General features: G+C 35.2%; 1 protein-coding gene across 2 annotated transcripts in view; it reads right to left on the reverse strand.

Moving 5' to 3' along the window:
* Window positions 1–7,669: 7,669 nt before the first annotated feature.
* Window positions 7,670–22,500, reverse strand: part of LOC135225893 (ligand of Numb protein X 2-like) — a 66,192-nt gene continuing 51,361 nt past the window's right edge. For both annotated transcript variants that reach the window (XM_064265472.1, XM_064265473.1), the window contains 6 exons: window positions 18,150–19,116; window positions 14,444–14,550; window positions 13,018–13,246; window positions 11,791–12,713; window positions 10,818–10,940; window positions 7,670–9,094 (listed from right to left, as the gene is read on the reverse strand). In XM_064265472.1, coding sequence (XP_064121542.1) covers window positions 8,612–9,094; window positions 10,818–10,940; window positions 11,791–12,713; window positions 13,018–13,246; window positions 14,444–14,550; window positions 18,150–18,249 — 1,965 coding nt within the window. In that variant the 5' untranslated portion in view covers window positions 18,250–19,116 and the 3' untranslated portion in view covers window positions 7,670–8,611. The remainder of the gene's footprint in view (window positions 9,095–10,817; window positions 10,941–11,790; window positions 12,714–13,017; window positions 13,247–14,443; window positions 14,551–18,149; window positions 19,117–22,500) is intronic.

The raw sequence follows: 22,500 nt of genomic DNA on the forward strand, positions 1-22,500 counted from the left end.
TAGCAGCAAATTGTTAAATATCCCACCAACTCTTATGCCACTCTAAATCTGCCTGGTTATGAATACACTTTCTGTTCTCGAAACTTGTCACGTGACCTACCTACTACAAAACATTTGAATTTATATATTCGCCTGTTTTACCTTGTTTACTGCATAGTGTTTTATCTTGTTTACGGCATAGCTTAATGCCTGTTTAATTTTAAAACTTAGTTTAATTCCAGTTTCAGCTTTTTTAATTTCTTTTTTTTTTGCATCATAGTTTATATCTCGTCTTAACTTGAATACCTCAAAATTTAATGTTTATTTTAGCTTGTTTACCTCATAGTTTACAGCCTCTTTCAGCTTGTTTAACTGATAGTTTACCGCCTCTTCCAACTTATTTTCCTCGTTGTATAATGCTTATTTTAGCTTGTTTGCCTTACAAGTTGATGACTATTTCAACTTCTTTAACTCATAGTTTGATGAGCATTTTAACTTGTTTATCTCACAGTTTAGTGACCATTTTAACTTCTTCAACTCATAGTTTAATGACCATTTTAACTTGTTTATCTCTTAGTTTAATGACTATTTTAACTTGTTTATCTCATAGTATAATGACTATTTTAACTTGTTTATCTCATAGTTTAATGACTATTTTAACTTGTTTATCTCATAGTATAATGACTATTTTAACTTGTTTATCTCTTAGTTTAATGACCATTTTAACTTGTTTATCTCAGAGTTTAATGACCATTTTAACATGTTTATCTCATAGTTTAATGACTATTTTAACTTTTTTTATCTCATAGTTTAGTGACCATTTCAACTCATTTATCTTATAGTTTAGTGACCATTTTAACTTGTTTATCTTATACAGGTTAATGACCATTTTAACTTTTTTATCTCATAGTTTAATGACCATTTTAACTTGTTTATCTTATAGTTTAATGACCATTTTAACGTTTTTATCTCATAATTTAATGACCATTTTAACTTGTTTATCTCATAATTTAATGACCATTTTAACTTGTTTATCTCATAGTTTAATGACCATTTTAACTAGTGTATCTCATAGGTTAATGACCATTTTAACTTGTTTATCTCATAGTTTAGTGACCATTTTAACTTTTTTACCTTTCGATTACATCTTTGCCTTTCCTATGTACACAATCGCTGCCATATTCTTTAAATATTCATTTTGAAGTCATTATTCACATTTCCTCACTGAAGACAAAGACTCCTGATTGTAACCTTTCCCTTCTTACACTCTATCATCCAGGAAAGACTTAAGAGATTCATCACCTACTCAGGAGACTCGTCACCAACTCAGAAGACTCATCTCCAACTCAGGAGACTCATCTCCAACTCAGGAGACTCATCACCAACTCAGGAGACTCAACTCCAACTAAGGAGACTCATCACCAACTTAGAAGACTCATCACCAACTTAGAAGACTCATCTCCAACTCAGGGGACTCGTCACCAATTCAGGAGACTCATCACCAACTCGGGAGACTCATCACCAACTCATCCATCTGGAAGGACATCCATCTTCGGTCATTCACGCACGGGTGAAGGAAAATGAAAAGCTCTGTCACTAAAAACTGTTGTTTTTATAATTTTACATTGGAGTACAAAATATGTACACTGCCACCGGCACTAGGATACATAAGGCCTTTTCTTACGACCTACTCTTAAATGCGACCACTGGGTGTAACGACAGTGGTAACAAAAAAGAAATAAAAAAAAGTTACCAATAGTATATTTCTCGTATTACATAAATATGTATGCGTCTGCATATATGCAAGCATGTATTTTTACATTTTAATTGATAAGTAGATGGTGTGCTTTTTGTATACATTTATATATATATATATATATGAATGTATGTATTTATATATATATATATATATATATATATATATATATATATATAATATAATATATAACCTATTCATATATACATTTATATTATGAATGTACGTATGGACATGGTATATATATATATATATATATATATATATATATATATATATATATATATATACAATAGATGCTGCATATATGTGTATGCATACATAAGTATATTACATTTTCCTTCACATCCTGTTTACAATGCAAGTAATCTTGTAGTTCCTTTATGAATAAGCGTTATATATTCATCTCGAAAACAAAAAACTGACGTATTCATAAACATGTGTAAATAAAATCTCTTCCCGAGAACTCAAAGTAGAGGCAACAACGCAAAAGGACTCATAAGATTAATAGAAAATCGTATTTAAAATCGTATTTGATGTTTTCTTTCTATTGACTTTATATGTGTTTTCTCTTTCGTGGGTGAATTCCAAGACTTATACAAAATCGAATTACATATAGTAGATATGTCTTACTCTCACAGATTCGGCTTTTGAATTTATACAATTGGAGTCGTAGTATGCCTAAGTGCGTATGCATGGAATTTATAGATGCATATATACACACTTTATATATACATATATACGATATATATAATATATATATATATATAAGTATGTGTATATATAGTGATATATATATATAGATATTATTAATATATATATATATATAAATATAATTATTTAATATATTTAGATATATACACACACACACACATATATATATATATATATATATATATATATATATATATATATATATATAAGTATATATATAGACAGACTGCATACCCTGAATAAATGTATTACACATAATTTAATTGCTTCAATTTTACCTAAGTCTAGCCAATATAATTTAACATTTCTTATATTTTTAATTACATTAAACGCAGGAAATTCAGTAAATTTGATATGTTGGTTTTTGAGCACATAAATTTTCGTCTTCATCTCAAACTCCAAATAAGTGTTTTGTAGAGACTTTATCATTTCCTAAAACAGGCAAATGAAATTAATTTTTTATAAAATAGAACCCAGCACAGTAGTTACAGTCATATATCAGTTACAATTTCTATCAACACTAAAAATTATAAAATGAGAAAATATGATAAACAAATATTTTAAAAACGCTTGTATCAAAATGCACCAAAAAGTACAACATAATTTTTTTAGACACTCCAGGATTTCTTACAATCTTGGTGTGCATACAAAAAAATTTTTTTTTTTAATTTAGTTCATTTAAAAAAAGCGTGCTTAAAATTATTTTTACTCTGTTATTCTTTTCACACCAGGATAGAATAAAATTCTTTAGGAAGATTATTTTATAATTGGCGTCGTTTTTAAACTTCGAATAACTTTGGCTTTGACTGTTTCTTTGGAATGTCAAAATCAAATGAATAAACTTGATACCTAACTGCCTTCAGAGTTATCTATCTTAGATCTGAATGAATGTGAATGAATTCCTGACGTAGAGTAAAAAAATGCCTTCCAGTCTTGTGTACTAATCTGAGTTAGGGATGAAGTTTTTGGAGCAATAAGTAAAAACTGTAAAACTGCAAATCGATATAAAATTTCCCCCTTAATATGTTCTTTGTTTATCCCGTTTAGCAGAGATTTCTTCGTCAACCCTTTTTCTCATTGTTTATAATCTTTTGGCCGTTTTGTCAATCATCGTCAGAAAACTCCTAAAAAGTATGTCCTAAAAGAAAGACAGATGTTGTGGGAAATGGCTTAACAGACTGTACACAATCTTTCCTCTCGGTTCCAACAAGTGACTATGTCAAATAATTGTCCCAAATTTCATTCGCGTTCCGCGAAGAAATAACAGACTACGAAAGAAAACTATGTTATTAAATAGTGTAGACTTATTACCGTCGAGTATGCTTTTAAATCTATTTTGGCTAGATGGGTAGCTAATTTGCCCCACTTTATACGCGTTATGATATTCTGAGAAATTGTGTGAAGGAGAAATCAGATCCTATCGAGGAAAATCGTTAGAAGAAATAAAAAAAGGAGAGGAAGAAAGAAAACCGATGTTTTAACGGTGAAAGATCTTCTCATCGTAATTTTGACCTTTGAAATATACCCACATTATTATTATGGAGAGGCAAAACCGCACTTACGCATACGTACACGTATTTAAAGGTAATTCTATAGAATCTGAAAAGGGAAATCGAACAGATTCCCGAAAGCTATCCCTGCAGATTTAGCTTTGAATATATCTACACATACATAACTGAGGATTTGTTTCTCCATATGATGATCATTCTACTGGGAGTATTTATTATTATTATTATTATTATTATTATTATTATTATTATTATTATTATTATTATTATTATTATTATTAGTCTCATTGTTGTTGTAAATTTCAGTTCTTTGGCTCTTAATCTTTCTCCTTCTGGGGCTGTCGTATTGACGAAAAGACCAAGAATTCTTCTTCTTTAGAATGACTGAATTTGCTAGAGGAAATTAATCACTACAAAATCATTTATTTAATCAAATTCTCCTCCACCTCCACTCAAAGATGCAACAGATTCGTAAGACGTCATAATCGGTTACTTTGTTGCTTAGAACATTATTTTGATGTATTGTAAGAGAGACAGCAAATAAATCTTCGGGTATACGAAACAGATAGGTTAATAGATAGGTAAATAGATATGTAAATACATAGATAGATAGATAGATAGGTGGATAGATAGATAGATAGATAGACAATGTCATACACAATAGACAAAATCCACCACAACAAGATATCGACTATCATTTTTTCAGTTACCTTTAAAAATATATTTTTATGTTTATACGTAATATGTTTTTCTCGAATGTTTTTGAAATAACTGTTCATATATACGATTACTACATTAACACAAAAGATATATGTATTCGTAAAAAGATTCAAACTATGACGCCACAAACGAAAAACTACTTAACCTCTCCCTATTAAGCATTTCGTAAAATCACTTGACTGATGTAGTGAAAATTCAGGTTCAACTTAACACTGAGCATAAAATATATATATGTATATGTCAGTTCATCTCTCTCTATTTTATTCTCGTCTAAGGAAATTCGTATTGCTAACCTAAATCACCTTTTCACACGATACAAATATTTTGAGCTATTTATGAGTTTTTTTTATTAATTTTCTAATACACGGAATCACTTCATTAGTTTGACAGATAATATGTAATAAGTAATTTTTGAAAAATTCCCCAAAATCCCATCCCGAAAAAAAAAAACACTTTTAGACACTTCACAAAAACTTTATATTATAAGATTCAGTCACCTAAGGCATCAACGATAAGTATTTCAATTACTTCATATATTAATTTTTTCTCCCTAAATTCTCTACACAACCCTCTAAAAGGATTCATCATATCATAACTACATAACATCAAAAACTCTGTACAACTGGATTCATTATAATAATAATCATTATTATATTCTTGCATTTAGGTTTTTAACCTTCGATTGTAGAATTCAATTATATAAATAGAAGTTCCCTCCTTCGCTTCACTTGTGAAGAAAGTTTTGCTTTAAAATTTCCTTTTTGTTTTTTTAATTTTTATTTTTAGTCTTAAATTTATTCCAGTCTGTGATAATGTGCGTGAAGAATGTATGACCGGTAACGTATTGAAATGAAGTTACGTGTTTCGTCGCGCTTTGGAAACGTATTCTCTCTAAGTTTTTCAATTTTTGTAAACTTTTGAGGACTTTGGTTACAGGAGACAATGTCAGATTCAACCCGCGTAAGATCGAACACATTCTAACCATATAGTTAAAGTATCAGAATCATTAATATCATCGAAAACTGCACTTTCGTTTTCATTTACCGATGCAGTTCTTGAAGTTTTAAAACTGAATTTTTAAAAATGATAATAAATATTAAATTTATTAAAAAGTTATCTCATTATCTTAGTACTGACAATTCATGAACAGAAGGAAATATTCTTTATTTCCATTTTTAGTAAATTTAATTTAATTTAACTAGAAAAAAAAAACAATAAATACTTTTGAATAACGAATTCTCTCTCATAGTTAGACAGTCATTTCATAATCTCTTTGTACATATTTGCTTTAATAGATCCTTTTTGAAGGAATTTCCACAGTTATAGTATATTTTCGGACTTGAATATACTCGGTAATACGCTCCCAAAGGCTGAATATTCATCCCCACAAGAGGTACCTCCTGTTTTTACCTTTTTAAACATTAAATTAATGCTTTAACATGTGGTAAATTTAACTTATGAACAATATAGATACAAGGGAATGAATAGAATACACAGGAACATAACCTCACCTAAATTCATATAGGAAGACTAATATAAAAATATAATAATATAATTTAGATATATATATTATAATAATATTAATTTTTATTTGTTGTTTATATCTATATTTATATATATATCACACACATATATATAATATCTAAATAATATATATATATAGATATGTTATATATATACACCACATATATTATATAAAATTATATAATATATATATAATAATATATATTATACACACACATATATATATATATATATATATATATATATATATATATATATATATATATATATATATATATGTATATATATATATATATATATATATATATATATATATATATAATATATATATATATATATATATATACTATATATATATATATATATACTATATATATATATATATATATACTATATATATATATATATATATATATATATATATATACAAGCATATATATATATATATATATATACTATATATATATATATCAATATACGCACACAATCATATAGGTAATAACAGCGTACAGTAAGAACCTAGGATACTCATGTAAATGAAAATAAAGGTATGAACACTGACGTATTACATTACGAGACATATCTCCACCCTCTCTTCAGGTAATATACTCGTATCACCTGCGAGGTAAGGTTCTACTGCATTCCTCTGTAATGTGACTACGACATTTGTTTTTATATAAAGAAAGTATAGTTGAAAACTGAAAGACATAATTCTCCTGTCACCCACTGCAGTATTCCAGATAATGATTAATTAACAACATTGGTTGAATGGATAGCATTAATGGACCTTTCACCTGAAATCTCTCAGCTTTGAAAGAACAGTTTTTTTAATATATTCTTAAGGGCATATTACTCAGGTTCACTGAAGAATCTTTTACGTTTTTACAGAGACTGAATTAGTAGGATTTCAGATTTGCGTTACATTTTTTCCTGATCATGATCCTGAAAATGAAGTTTGTTATATTTTCTTATGGTGAAAATGAAGTTTGTTTTATTTTCTTATGGTGAAAATGAAGTTCGTTTTATTTTCTTATCGTGAAAAAGAAATTTGTTTTATTTTCTTATGGTGGAAATGAAGTTTGTTTTATTTTCTTGTGGTGAAAATGAAGTTAGTTTTGTTTTCTTATAGAGAAAATAAAGTTTGTTTTATTTTCCTGTGGTGAAAATGAAGCGTATTTTATTTTCTTATGGAGAAAATAATGTTTGTTTTATTTTCTTATGGAGAAAATAAAAGTTTTTTATTTCCGTGTGAAAATGAAGTTGTTTTATTCTTATGGTTGTTTTACTTTCTTATGGTTGTATTATTTTCTCAATGGTAAAAGAAGTTGTTTTATTTTCTTTGTATATGAAGATGATGTTGTTTTATATTTTCTTATGTGAAATGAAGTTCTTTTTATTTTTATATTGGAAAATGAAGTTTTTATTTTTCTTATCTAGAAATTTAAGTTTTATTCTTATGGAGAAAATAATGTTTGTTTTATTTTCTTATGGAGAAAATAAAGTTTGTTTTATTTTCCTGTGGTGAAAATGAAGTTCGTTTTATTTTCTTATGGTTGTTTTATTTTCTTATGGTTGTTTTATTTTCTCATGGTGAAAATGAAGTTTGTTTTATTTTCTTATAGTGAAATGAAGTTTGTATTATTTTCTTATTGTGAAAATGAAGTTTGTTTTATTTTCTTATTGTGAAAATGAAGTTTGTTTTATTTTCTTATCGTGAAAATGAAGTTTGTTTTATTTTCTTATGGTGAAAATGAAGTTTGTTTTATTTTCTTATGGTGAAAATGAAGTTTGCAGGGGGAATGAAGTTTTTAAATTGATTTACTCTCAAGTGAAGTCCTAATTCCGCAGGTAATCAGATAAAGGTGTACTTCTCTTTGGCTGTTGAGCGAAGATGATCAGTGGGAGTAAAATCCAATCAATATAAATTTCCAGACAGACAAGGAATCCTCAGCTGTGAGGAATTTTTGTGAAACCTCTTTCGATACAGTTGAATAATTACGCACTAATTAGTTTTCATCATGGGCTGATGTTTCAACATCTTGATTTATGTATTTAATATGGAATTCTGAATTCCATCTTCAGAGTCAACGAACACGTGATTAAAACTTATCACACGATATAGATACTCAGCAATAACCATATCATTTAGGCACAATATCGATTTATTTCGCGTCATCACTGACATTATTCACTCAAATAAAAAAAACAAACTCACTTTGAAATTATGATGATGCCAACAGCAATAATATATCTCGACTTTTTTTTTTTCTTTTTGCGGTACCTGACCGTGATAATGAGAGTTCCAGAACATGGCATCATAGCTGTGAGAGTCTATACCCAGTGCCACGTGGGTAACCGAGTCTCTCTCTCTTTTTTTTATGTTTTCGTAACTTTACTCACAGTATAAAGGTCACAGCTCTGTTCCCAACCAGGAAACCACCTCCAAGTGGACTTTCTGCCCTGCTTGCTTTAGTAAGCTGACAGCCGACGCGTGGCGGACAAGTTCCAGAGAGTGGCCGTCAACAGAGAGCAGCCTGTCTCCGCATCTCAGCTTCCCGTCCAGGGCCGCTGGAGAGGACTGCACCACGAACAGGACGTGTATCGGCTCGGCGCCTCGCTGGGGATCCGACCCGCCCACGATGCTGAAACCCAACGACGCCCCTTGAGATCTGTGCAGGACGACGGTTTTGGACACGTGCAGAGACCGCGGGAGTTTCTGCCAGTAGAGCCAAGAGGGCACGAAGTTGGCGGAACCGGGAGACGTTTCCGGACCGTCGAGCAACGTCAAGGTGACCCCTGCCAGTTCTGCCGTCGCCTTCAGGAGGGCCACGGCCTGGCCGTGCGTCAGGCCCAGCAGAGATTGTCCGTTGACTGAGAGCAGCACGTCGCCTTTCTGTTTTGTGAGAATGCAATGGATGTTATAGAGATGTACTAAGTCACATAACGAGATATAGGAAAGCTTTTTTCTGAATGTGATGTTGAAAAACTTCCAGCTCATATAAGGGGTTTATGCTTTAAATTCTTAGGCTTATAGGGAGAAGAGAACTTCACATATTTTTACATTATCACAAATAGTGCCCCCACTCCCCACCCCCTAAAAAAAAAAAAACATTCTTTTACTCCATGAAACCTCAGGGTGTGAACTGGAAGACGGAATTAGTAACTTTTGCAATTTAGTAATTTATGAACTTAACCATAGTAAAAATATATTTAGTAATAAACAAAGCCAAAAGGGATTATCCCTAATGTATTCATTGATTATTATGCAGAGCAATTTGACCCAGATACTGGGTGGTCATATGCACTGGAGGATAAATTAATGAAGCCCCAAAACTGATGAAATCCCACAGCTGCTGACAATCGATGATTCGTTTTGTTACTCGAACAGATGCAATTCCCCAGATAGCTGCGTTGAATTGAGGTTTTCAATTGTAGTGGTTAATTCTGTCATTTTGAGTCTGCCCGGCGAAACCTACTTTGTCATTTTACATTTGATACCATTTTAATAATGATAATTGCACATCTTCTCTACTTCCAAGTAAGTACTTGCATTTTTTCCAGTTCTTCGAATAGCTTTGCTTATTGGGAGAATACTTTCCTTTGATCTCATTTTACATTTGGTACCATTCCTTATAATGATGACTGCACATATTTTAAAAGTAATTAATTTGAGTTTTATACTTCCAAATAAGTACTTGCATTTTTTCCAGTTCTTCCAGAAAAAAAGTTTGCTTGCACTGAATCTCCTATTTTTAGCAAAAGGCTAACCTTTGATCTTATTTCTGTTTTGCCTCTCCGGCAACTGTGGTTACAAAAGTACACCAGCATTTGTATTGCCTCTGCTACTTTTTCAAAAACATTTTTTACTGTACTTACATGGTTTCAACAACTTGATTTTGATTTCCACTCTATGAACTTTCTACTTCCTAAGTCAGTAATTGCTTTAATAGTATTTCATTAGAGAAAAAAAAATACCTTTCTCATTCCTACGTTAGTCACCAGTTCTTACGTGAATTTTCCTAAATCAGTTAATTAGATTAGATATTTTTACACCTGCCAAAATTACTTAATTAAATACTTTTACATCTCCCAGAAAAGTGACTTACTTTGGCATTTTTACATGTGATAGAAGTGCTTACTTTAATACTTAACATCTGCCAAAAGTACTATAGTAGATTCACATAAACCGTGCATCTGATGTCTAGGCCAGTCCCTTATGACGCTCCTCATTGGCTGTTGCTAAGCCAATCACAAGGCTGGAAACTCTCAGTCTCTCGAGAGAGTTCCCATAGGCAGGATGTATTTTCCACCTCTCCTGAGGGATACGTCTTTCAAAAGTATCCCTCAGGAGAGGTGGAATATATATCCTGCCTATATGAACTCTCGAGAGAGACAGAGTTTTCAGCCTGTGATTGGCTTATCAATAGCCAATCAGGAGCATCGTAAGGGACTGGCCTAGACATCAGATGCGCGGTTGATGTGAATCTACTATAGTATTTTACGTCAGCCATAAGTGCTTACTTTGATATTTTTACATCTGATAAGAGTACTTTGATATTTTTTACATTTGCCAAAAGTACTTACTCTAGTATTTGACATCAACCAAAAGTACTTACTTTGATATTTTTACATCTGCCAACTGGACCTTGGGGGTTGATATTAGCTACGTAAATTGGTGTGTCCCCCTCGTTGCTTCCTACACCACCGCCAATTCTCATCCCAAGGCTCTCACCAACACCCTGTATAAGAAATAAAGCAGTTTATTGAAGTCGTGAAGTGCTCATTTTGATTAGTGTAAGGTCTTTGTGCATACGAGGTGTAATTGTTATCTTATAGTGGTCATTTTAAATGTCTGTAAGTCTACAAAATCAACTTTGGACCCTGTAGTATGCTACGATAGCCAGAACAGAAAGTAAGGGAAGTCTTTGTACAATTATCCTCTTTCACCTACAACAGTGCAATTGCTTTTAGGCTAAACTCGATTCTAACACTGTAAGTCTCCTGTTGTTACTATGTAAGTAGATCGTACTCTGCACGCTGCTTTCATGAGATACTTAGCTGCATGCTACCACCACCTCCTTTAGTCCGGTAGTAAGTATTTATAGTTTGGTTCCCAGACTCCAGAAATAGTGAACTGAAGGGTATTAAAACGATTGGAGTCGGGAATCTTCTTCATCAGACATTTAGTCTCCTTAACATAGAAACTGTAGTTCTTCGAAAAGAACCTGTGCAAATGAAGTGAGTCATTTGTGAAATTCAGCTGTCATCATGGAGATATGATCATCAAGGACCACAGAACTATTTTAAATGTTGATTATAGATGTGTTCGGGTTGATGACGTATGTTGGTTACCATAGTGCCAGGGAATTTAATGTACTTGACAGTGCTAAGTTGAAATTACTATTTTAAATGCTGCTTGTAGATGTGCTTGGTTTGATAACATCAGTTAGTAACTATAGTACCAGGGAATTTAAAATTGACAGTGTTATGTTAGAATGACTATTTTAAATGCTGATTGTAGGTGTGTTCGATTTGATAACATCAGTACCAGGGAATTTAATGTAATTGACAGAGCTATGCTGGAATTACCTTTTTGATTGTTACGTTCTTCTGCTGAAGTTGATTGTTTTCCGGCTGCATGATTCTCTTTAGCCCAGCAATGAGATCACTGTCATCGTTGGGCGTGCGGAGGTCCCTAGGAGTAGGAGGCGAGATGGTGGAATGGTGGTAACTGGGCTCTGTCATTGATGGTGGGAGTTCGTGGATGCCCGAATCTGGATGAGTTGAGTCGAGTGACGATTGCTGTGACAAGTTGACTGCTTCGTGAGGTGATGACAGATGATGGTGAATCGATGAATTCTGCTGTTGATGGAGGTGATTCTGAGAATGGTGGTGGTGATGATGGTGATGATGGGAATCCATGTCATCGGTGTCTGAAGTGCAGTAACCTGGAGAAGACGTGGTAGGGGAGGCTCCTCTCGGCGATCCGCTGATCCCCCCGTTTTCGGAGGGGAGACCAGTGCTCGGAGAGGACATCATGGAGGACACGAGGCTGTGGTCGCTCAAGGAGTCGCAGGAACCGGATCTCCCGTACTCCATGGCGACGCACCCACTGTCGCTCCCGCTCCTCTGCTCCACGGAGCTCTGGAAGTCGTTGTCAGGCACCTGATCTTCCCGCCAGTGGTGGGATGGGAAGTTTGTGTATTCAGAAGGAGCTGTAGATCCGTCGGAGTTCGGCCCGAAGGAGGTCATGGGACCTCTGCTTACGATAAGGCTGACGTGAGTGTGGCTTTGCTGAATAAGCCTGGAGGCGTGGTCCAGACGGGCGTAGCGCACGTCCGCGCCGTTGATTGCAAGTATCCTGTCGTGCGAGTGGAGGCGGCCGTCTTGGGCCGCCACTGACCCTGGTAGGACCTCCATGATGAATATCCCGGGCTCAGTCCTCCGACCCCCTAGCTTAAGACCTAATTGACGACTGCTCTCTTTGCATAGTGTAACAGCAACCATTTCACCTGGAATTTGATGCATTTAGAAAGGTGAGTGAAAAGGCCTTGGCAACTCAGGTCACTTTAAGAATAGGTATGGGAAGAAGTTGATGTAAAGCAGATCTGCTGACAGTTGAAGATGTATGTGCTGTTGTGACTATACAATCAGGAATTTTGATAAACTGAAAACCACTTTTTTCCAATAGATGGCAAACCAAATCAAACTTGAAAAAGCTATTTTAGGACACCATAATGCATAAAGCGTATTTTATATGTAGGACAGCAAACTTCAGGCTAAGGCAAATTCTCATTGCTCGCAGGGACAACTAACCTTGCTGGTGGTTGGTACCGGGCGATGGTGATCGGTACGCCTGAATTCTCTCTCGGTAGACGCCGAGTCGAAGGACAGTCTGAGGTCTCCGGAGAGCCTGGCACACGACCTGATGAGTGGCCGATGTCATGTCGACGCCGTCCACTTCGATGATCTGGTCTCCAGGCTGGAGACGACCATCTTGGGCTACTAAGCCATCTGGGAAGACCTCTTGAACGACGACGCATCGCTGGAAAAATGGGGGGAATTAAAAGTGAAATTTGGTTTACTGCGAAGCTTAAAGGGTAACCTGTTACTTCATTGTGAGAGTGAATGATTGTTTGGAAGATCAAGTTCCCATGACACTTATAGTAGATTTACATCAACCTTGCATTTGATGTCTAGGCCAGTCCCTTACGACGCTCCTGATTGGCTGTTGATAAGCCAATCACAGGGCTGGAAACTCTCAGTCTCTCTCGAGAGTTCACATAGTCAGGATGTATGTTCCACCTCTTCTGAGGGAGTGGAAACTCCAGCCCTGTCATTGGCTTATCAACGACTAATCAGGAGCGTCATAAGGGACTGCCCTAGACAACAAATGCACGGTTGATGTAAATCTACTATAGTAACCCATACAACGAACAGCTTATCTAAAGAAAGGTATATTGATTTTGTAGTTGGCTAAGTATTGTAATGCAGTGTTCAAGGCTACTGATGATACAGGCAGTCCTTTCTCAGCCTTATTGTTATTCTCTTGGTCTGTTCAAGTTCCTTGCTTTTTGCTTTTAAATAGAAACTTTACGAGCCATATATTTAATGAGTCTTATCAAAATGCAGCATTACAGTTAACAAACCCAGACTAATTAAAGTTTATTTTAAGAACAACTGGGTATTTAAAACCTTAAGATGTCAATTTGTCCAAATATTCAAGTTCAAAAATTCAAATTTCTCCCAAGGAAGAGCTGCCAAGCTTGCAAATATTTAAAGTCTAACATGACGTGTAGTATTACAAGCTCTAATACCGTAGCATGTCCTCGTTTCTCAAGTAAAGAGATTAAAGATTCAGCAACTTATTCATTAAAGATTCTGTCTTATCACAAGGTTTTAGGGTTTAAATAACCAGTTGTTTTTAAAAACAAACTTTAATTAGTCTGGATATATTAACTGTACCGATGCATTTTGATAAGTCTCATTAAATATATGGCTCGTAAACTTTGTATTTGAAAGCAACAAGCGAGGAACTTGAACAGACCAAGAGAATATCAAAGAGGCTGAGAAAGGACTGCCTATATTTAAGGCTCTACCTGTTCTTTTAAGTACAAATACGAAGTTTCTGATCTGTCAGTTATCGAGTCTTAAAGCTCCAACTACGTTTTCTATAAGAGTCGATGACGTACTCAAGTGTCTGAAACCAAAAACTATGAAACTTTCCCCACCTATTACTTACCAAGGGCGTGTCAGATCCCCCTACGATCGTTATTCCCAAGGGGTTGTTGCCCCTAGGGATCTCGATGTGGGAAATTTCCCCTTCGAGGATTGGGAGGCGAGTGATGCCTGGAAGAAATTGATGAGAAAATTAATGAAGTTCGTTATACTCAGTCACACTCCTGTTAAAAATGTTAAGTATATCTTAGTTTACCCAGACCACTGAGCTGATTAACAGCTCTCCTAGGGCTGGCCCGAAGGACTAGATATTTTTACGTGGCTGGGAACCAGTTGGTTACCTAGCAACGGGACCTACAGCTTATTTTGGGATCGAACCGCATTATATCGAGAAATGAATCTCTAATCGCCAGAAATAGATTCCTCTGATTCCACGTTGGCAGAGCAGGAAATCGAACTCGGACTGCCGAATCGGTAGGCGAGCATGTAAACCACTCTTCCAACGAGGAACTGTCACACTCCTCTTCCATCATTTTTATCTACAGTGAGAAATGTGGGGTAAGAAAGCTTTGGATATTAAGCTTAGTAAGACTTAATAAGACTTTTGTTATTATGGAAGCCGCAGTTAGTCTCATGACAGAAAAAAAACGTTTCTTGTTAAATGAAAGGATCTTTAAACTATATAAATATATATATTATATATATCATATATATACGTATATATATATAATATGTATATATATATATATATATATATATATATATATATATATATATATATACATGTGTGTGTATGCATGCATATCTGTTTGTGAAATATGTGCACGCATATTTATGTCTTGCTTGGGTCAGCTTCGTAAATATATGCATGCATGTATATTTAATCAAATAAAATGTACAACCATGACACGACTGTGGCTTTACATGAACGTATCAATACAATCTTATGATTACTTGATATACATGCAAATCTATCGATTTTTGTTCAAGTATATGCATTTTATTGATGTGTGTATATATAAATACATACTTGCGAGCTGAATATTGATAATATACTCAGTGTACGAAAAGCAAAAAAAAAAAAAAAGAAAAAAAGTGGTTCAGGGGTTTTTGATATTCGTGTTTGTTAATGAAAATATGTTTTGGCAAAAATGTTATAGCTATTTTTTACTCATTTTTGTTTTCGAACGTATATTCCTAGTAGATAAAATTTAATTCAATTCAAGCAAGTTTATAATCAACATTCCATAATGTTTTCATAATACAAACACGGATTATACATATATATATATATATATATATATATATATATATATATATATATATATATATATATATATATATATATATATATATATATATACATATATATATATATATATATATATATATATATATTATATATTATATATATTATATATATATATATATATATATATATATATATATATATATAGTATATATATACACACACACACATATATATATATATATATTATATATATATATATCTATATATATTATATTATATATATATTTATTATTTATAATATATATATATCATGAGTGTTGATTACAAAAACTGCAGTAAAAAAAATCCTTGGAAGTTGGCGTTTCCAGACCCGAGTGTTAATAATAAAAATAAAAGATATTTCCAGTTTACGCAATATCCTGGCTATTTTTTTATTGTTTACGAAATGTATCTCGTTATTACAGATTAATGAATTCGTTAGCTGTTTCTGAAATGCGGAGGTTGGTGGGGAAAAAAATTCTCGCTTACTTCCTGATTGTAATTTATATTTTTTTTTTCAAGTCAGTTTATAAAAACTACTCTGATAGGTGAGCTGAGTATTGCATGTTGTTAGTATTACGCAATTTGAACGGAATACCATTTCAACTGGTACAAATCTCTCCATCCTATAATTTTTTTTTTTTTTCATTTTACTTCAAAACACTTTTTTTTTTTTTTTTCATAAGTGAAACTTGGAACGTGTTGCATGGAAAAGTAAAGTGACTCTACCGTTCAAGGCCTTTGGCAAAATCGTCCATCATTCTATGAAAAAAAATTACTTTATTCATTTTATACATAAAACACAGGGCTTTTTACATATGTTACTTTGAAACTTGAATTGTGTCATATGCAAAAGCAAAGTAGGTGACTCGCAAAATTGTAAACAAATGAAGCCACTGAGACTAGAAATGTGTCAAATGTAAAAGTACGTAATTTGCCTTGCAACTTGCAAAATTGGAGTCAAATGAAGACATTTTATTTGTTTAAGATTTTGCAAGACATTTACCCCACATTTATACGTGACGCACTTCAAATGCAGTTATTTTACTCATAAAACGAATAACATAGATTTTTCATGAAATGTAAAGGTGCGATTTTGCAAGATGGAAAGTCTTGTGTTTTATGTATAAAATGAAAAACATAGATTTTTCATAACAAGAAGAGGTACGATTTTGCAAGGTGGAAAGTTTTGTTTTTTATGTATAAAATTAAAAACAGATTTTTCATTGCATGAAGAGGTACGATTTATGTTTAAAACTGAATAACATAGATTTTTTCTGTTTTATGTATGAAACTGAATAACAAATTTTTTCTGTTTTATGTATAAAACTGAATGACAGAATTTTCTGTTTTATGTACAAAAACTGAATAACATAAATTTTTTCTGCTTTGTGTATAAAACTGAATAACAGAATTTTGTTTTATATATAAAACTGAATAACATAGATTTTTCTGTTTTGTGTATAACACTGAATAACAGAATTTTGTTTTATGTATAAAACTGAATAACAGAATTTTGTTTTATGTATAAAACTGAATATCAGAATTTTCTGTTTTATGTATAAAACTGAATAACAAAGATGTTTCTGTTTTATGTATAAAACTGAAAAGCAGAATTTTTTATTTATGTATAAAACTGAATAACAGAGTTTTGTGATTGATGTAAAAAAACTGAATACCATGGATTTTTGTGTTTTATGTATAAAACTGTTTAACAGAATTCTGTGATTTACGTATGAAACTCAATGACAGAATTTTGTGATTTATATATAAAACTGAATGATTCTGTTTTATGTATAAAACGGAATAAAAGAATTTTTCTGTTTTATGTATAAAACTGAATAACTGAATTTTGTTATCTATGTATAAAACTGAATAACAGAATTTTGTGATTCATGTATAAAACTGAATGGCAGATTTTTCCTGTTTTATGTATAAAACTGAGTAACAGATTTTTTGTGTTATGTTTAAAACTGAATAACAGATTGTTATGGATAAAAGTGAATGACATAAACTTTTCTGTTTTATGTATAAAACTGAAGAACATTGATTTTTGTGTTTTATATATAAAACTAAATAACATAGAATGTTCTGTTATATGTATAAAACTGAATAACAGAATTTTGTTTTATATATAAAATTGAATAACAGATTTTTGTGTTTTATGTATAAAACTAAATAAAATAGAATTTTCTGTTTTATGTATGAAACTGAATAACAGATTTTTGTTTTATGTATAAAACTGAATACCATAGAATTTTCTGTTTAATGTATAAAACTGAATAACATAGATTTTTGTGATTTATGTATAAAACTGGATAACATAGATATTTCATAGAATGTAAAGGGACACTATTGCAAAGAGGCGTTGAATACTCATGTCACTGCTTTTCCATGCAACGCATTTCAGTGAGCTGAACATGTAAACGATATGCAAACAAACACAGTACAACAACAACAACAACAACTACACACTCACCATCCGATATGACATGGATGTTCAGCCTTTTGTTGTTCTTCTCGCTGACGTTGTTCCTACCAGTCCACCCCCACCGGCCCACCTCGTAAACCCCGACCATTGCCGCCGCCCACCTCGAGTTTCACACGAGCGCCCGCCCGCAGTGTTCCACGCCCATTTGGGCTTCCGAGGGGGTAGCTCAGAAGTGAGGAGGCATGCTGGCTTGTAGGAATAACAGCAGTAAAAGCAGTAGTTGTAGATGTTGTTGCAGTGCCAACAGCGCTGTAGTGATAACAGCAGAAGCAGTCAAACTTGTAGTTGTTGTAGATGTTGTTGCAGTGCCAACAGCACTGTATTTTTAGCAGCAAAGTTGTGGTTGTTGTAGATACTGTTGCAGTGACAACAGCACTGTAGTTATAACAGCAGAAGAAGTAAAAGTCGTAGTTGTAATTGTATTTGTTGTAGATGTTGTTGCAACCAGAAGCAGTCAAAGTATCAGTTGTAGTTGTAGTTGTTGTAGTGCCGGAAGCACTGTAGTAATAGCAGCGGAAGCAATAAAAAGTTGTAGCTGTTGTTGCAGTGCCAAAAGCACTGTAGTAATAGCAGCAGAAGACGTACAAGTAGTTGTTGTAGGGTTATTATCAGATAAGCTGTCGGCGGTGGGCTTTTGATCTTTGGGGAGCTTACGAAAGGTCCTCGCGAAGATCTCCACTGCAAGAACAAGAACAAAAAGAAGAAGAAGAAGAAGAAGAAGAAGAGAAACTCGTCCCGGAAGGTAGAATATCCATGGGAGAGTCACGGCACTTTTTATAAAAAGAAGAAGAGATTTCAGACTCTTGGTTCCCGCACTTTTTAGATTTAGACCTCAGTCAGCCTAGAGCACTTAACTTCTTCCAGCGTTTCTTTCCTCTGGTTCACTCTCGACTGATCGTGAACTGCCTCGATCATCTTCTCGAGCCACATAGTTTCATTCGGTCATTAGAAGGTTCTGAAAAGGAGAGAGAAAAAAATCACTTTATAAATCATAGTATTTTACCACTTTCAGTCACAGATCTGATACAGGTGACATTTTCTTGCGCAATAACTTTTCTTCCTTTCACTGGATGGGACGGACAACAGAATATCGTAGATATCTGTAGATTGATAGGAAAAGGAAAGAATATAATAATAATAATAATAATAATAATATTTCGGAAGGAGACCCTCTCGTAGACATGTTTTGTTAAAAATGACTGCTGCTTCAGCACTATTAATCTTATAAAGAGTCTTCTCTATCTTTCTGATGACGGCTTTCTCGTTGTTGTTTAGACTGGCGAGCAACGCACCAAAGGGCATGGTAAAATTCGGTTGAGTCATTTGATTTATTATTGCTTATACAATTCTCTCTCTCTCTCTCTCTCTCTCTCTCTCTCTCTCTCTCTCTCTCTCTCTCTCTCTCTAACGCGACGTTTCCTCCTGATCGACAGGACATTATCAAGCGATAACTGCTGAGGGACTGAATTCCAGTGGTTGTTGTTGTTTAAGATTAAGCTGGCTTTATGCCAGCACGGGCTCTTGCTCACAGAGCAGCCCGTAGATTTCAGTGGTGAGTCCTTCTCCTTTTATCGTGGTATTGCGAGCTCTTGAGTACGGTCAGAGCAGTTCTCCGGCAGGTCGAGTTTTTATTGGTTCCCGGGAAGGTGACTCATACGGCGGGCGTTGCTTCGAACCTCGGACTTTGTCTGAATGGTGATAGCGAGTGTCCTGCGCGGTTCAAGACCACCACCGTCAGGGCCTTCGTCAGGAGGGCCCTCTCGCACTGTTCGACGTAGCAGGACACACACCTCGAACTCGACCGAGCATCCCAGATGCTAATTAACAATGGGTACTCGAACAAACTCGTAAACCGAGAAACTCGAGCCGCCCTTGACAAGTGGTACATGACGGAGGAAGAGAGAAGGAACATTCCACCCCCGGAGGATATCAAACTTTTCTATAAAGCCTTCATGCACCACCAATACAAGGAAGAAGAAGCAGCCATGAAGAAAATAATAGAGGAACACGTCCGCCCCATGTAGGAAGGAAAGAGAGTGTCCCTCATTATTTACTACAAGAATCGGCGTACGAAAGACCTCCTGATGAAGAACATCCCCTCCCCACCGGCAGGAGACCCCCTGAAGCAGTCCAACGTCGTCTACCGATACGTATGCCCCGCCCAAGGATGCCCTGGGATTTACATCGGCATGACGACGATGCGCCTGTCAAAAAGGATTTCCTGCCACGCCCAGGAGGGTGCCATTAGGCAGCACGCCCTTGCAGTACACCGCAGAAACATCACGAGAGACGACATCGTCAGGAATATTAAGATCATCGGGAGAGCACCTGACCCACGACGTCTGCGTCTCCTAGAAGCGCTGCTCATCCTCGAGGAAAAGCCTCCCCTCAATACCACCCAAGAAGCGTTCCTGATACCGACGTGTGTGAGGAGGACCACACCCCTCCCCCTAACGAAAGTACCAGCGCGCATGGAACGAACACCGGACATGAGAATAATACCAGGGGTGACGTCACGCAGGTAGAAGCCAATCAAGAGGCTCCCGGTGATACCCCCTACCTGAGAAGGTCTGCAAGACTCGTCAACGCCCACCGTATGAGTCACCTTCCCGGGAACCAATAAAAACTCGACCTGCCGGAGAACTGCTCTGACCGTACTCAAGAGCTCGCAATACCACGATAAAAGGAGAAGGAATCTGAAGGAGCCCTTTACGGGCTGCTCTGTGAGCAAGAGCCCGTGCTGACACAAGGTCAGCTAAATCAAAAACAACAACAACAAGGAGCCCAACGCCTACAGACCCATTTCTCTCATCAGCTGCACAGAAAAGACGGCAGAGAGAATGGTGTTAAACAGACTGCTGTGGAAAACAGGGCCCTTACACCACCGCTTATATGCCTACAAAGAGGGGATAGGCACACAGGAATGTCTAGCAGATGTGATGGCCACAATAAATAACAAGAAAGCAATCGTAGTATTTCTCGACCTAGAAAAAGCCTACGAACTTGCAAGTGCAGCTGCTATCCTGGCAGCCTTAGCCAACAAGACGGTTAAAGGCAACCTTCTAGCATGGACCAAAAGATACATGCAAAACAGACAAGCCAGAGTTACCTTTCAAGGAGCAACCTCCGAATTCCTCAGTCTGGAAAATGGAACACCTCAAGGAGGAATACTCAGCCCCTTCCTCTTCAATATACTAATGGAGAAATTAGCCGACAGCAACTTCCCAAATGGAGTTGAAATTTTCATATATGCAGATGATGTGTGCTTGGTCAGCACAGACAGGCATAGAGCCCACCAACACATGCAAATCGCGATAACACAGATTGAAAACAAATGCACAGTCCTAGGACTAAAAATCAACACGGCAAAAACCAAGGCAATGGCAATCAAATACAATACAGACCTGAACCCAATACAACTCATGGGAGAACCCATCGAATGGGTAGACAACTTCATGTACCTAGGAGTCAACATCAACATACAGCTCTCACCACACAAAGAAATAGAAACACTTAAACAAAAGATCAAATGCAGACAAAACGCCATGAAAAGAATCACCTCGCTAAGGCAGGGAGCCGTATACCATGCCCTCAGAATTTTCTACATACAGACAATAAGATCAACAGTAGAGTATGCCGCACCAGTCCTCACTAATCTCACAAGCACTGAACAAAAAAGTTTTGAGGTAATCCAAAACAATGCCTTAAGACTCATTACAGGAGCACCAATGTGGACCAACCTATGCATCCTGAGACATGAAACAAAACTACAATCTCTGACTCATAGGATAGATCAGAGAAACACATCCATCCTGCTAAAAACCTTAAAAAATGACAGAGACTGTCCACTCAAAAAGGAGATCAGGAAATGCATTAATCTCCATGAAGAGCTAGACCCTCCCAAAACATATGCTGGAGACCTTCTAGATACACTGAGAGAGTAGGCATGCAAAATCATGCTGCAGCCATCAGGGAAGACACCCCCTTCAGTGAATACACAGAATCAGCACCCTGGGAACCAGAACCTTTTAACACAAACTACACAATTCTTCCAGCAAGCAAGGAAGCATGCACCACCCAACAGTTAAAGCAAGCAGCACAAGAAGCAATACAGTTGACAACTGCCACAAACATATATTTTACAGATGGATCAGTAGACCTCAGCGTCCCAGCAGCAGGGGTCTACTCAACAACACTCAAAGGAAGCTGGAGGCTCTCCGACAATGCCTCCACACTACAGACAGAGCTGATAGCTATCGCCAAAGCACTAGAAGACTCCCAACACAGACTGGGCAACACTACAATACACACCGACTCGAAAGGAGCAATACAAGCCATC

This window comes from Macrobrachium nipponense, chromosome 13, assembly GCF_015104395.2.
Source record: "Macrobrachium nipponense isolate FS-2020 chromosome 13, ASM1510439v2, whole genome shotgun sequence".
Lineage (NCBI taxonomy): Eukaryota > Metazoa > Arthropoda > Malacostraca > Decapoda > Palaemonidae > Macrobrachium > Macrobrachium nipponense.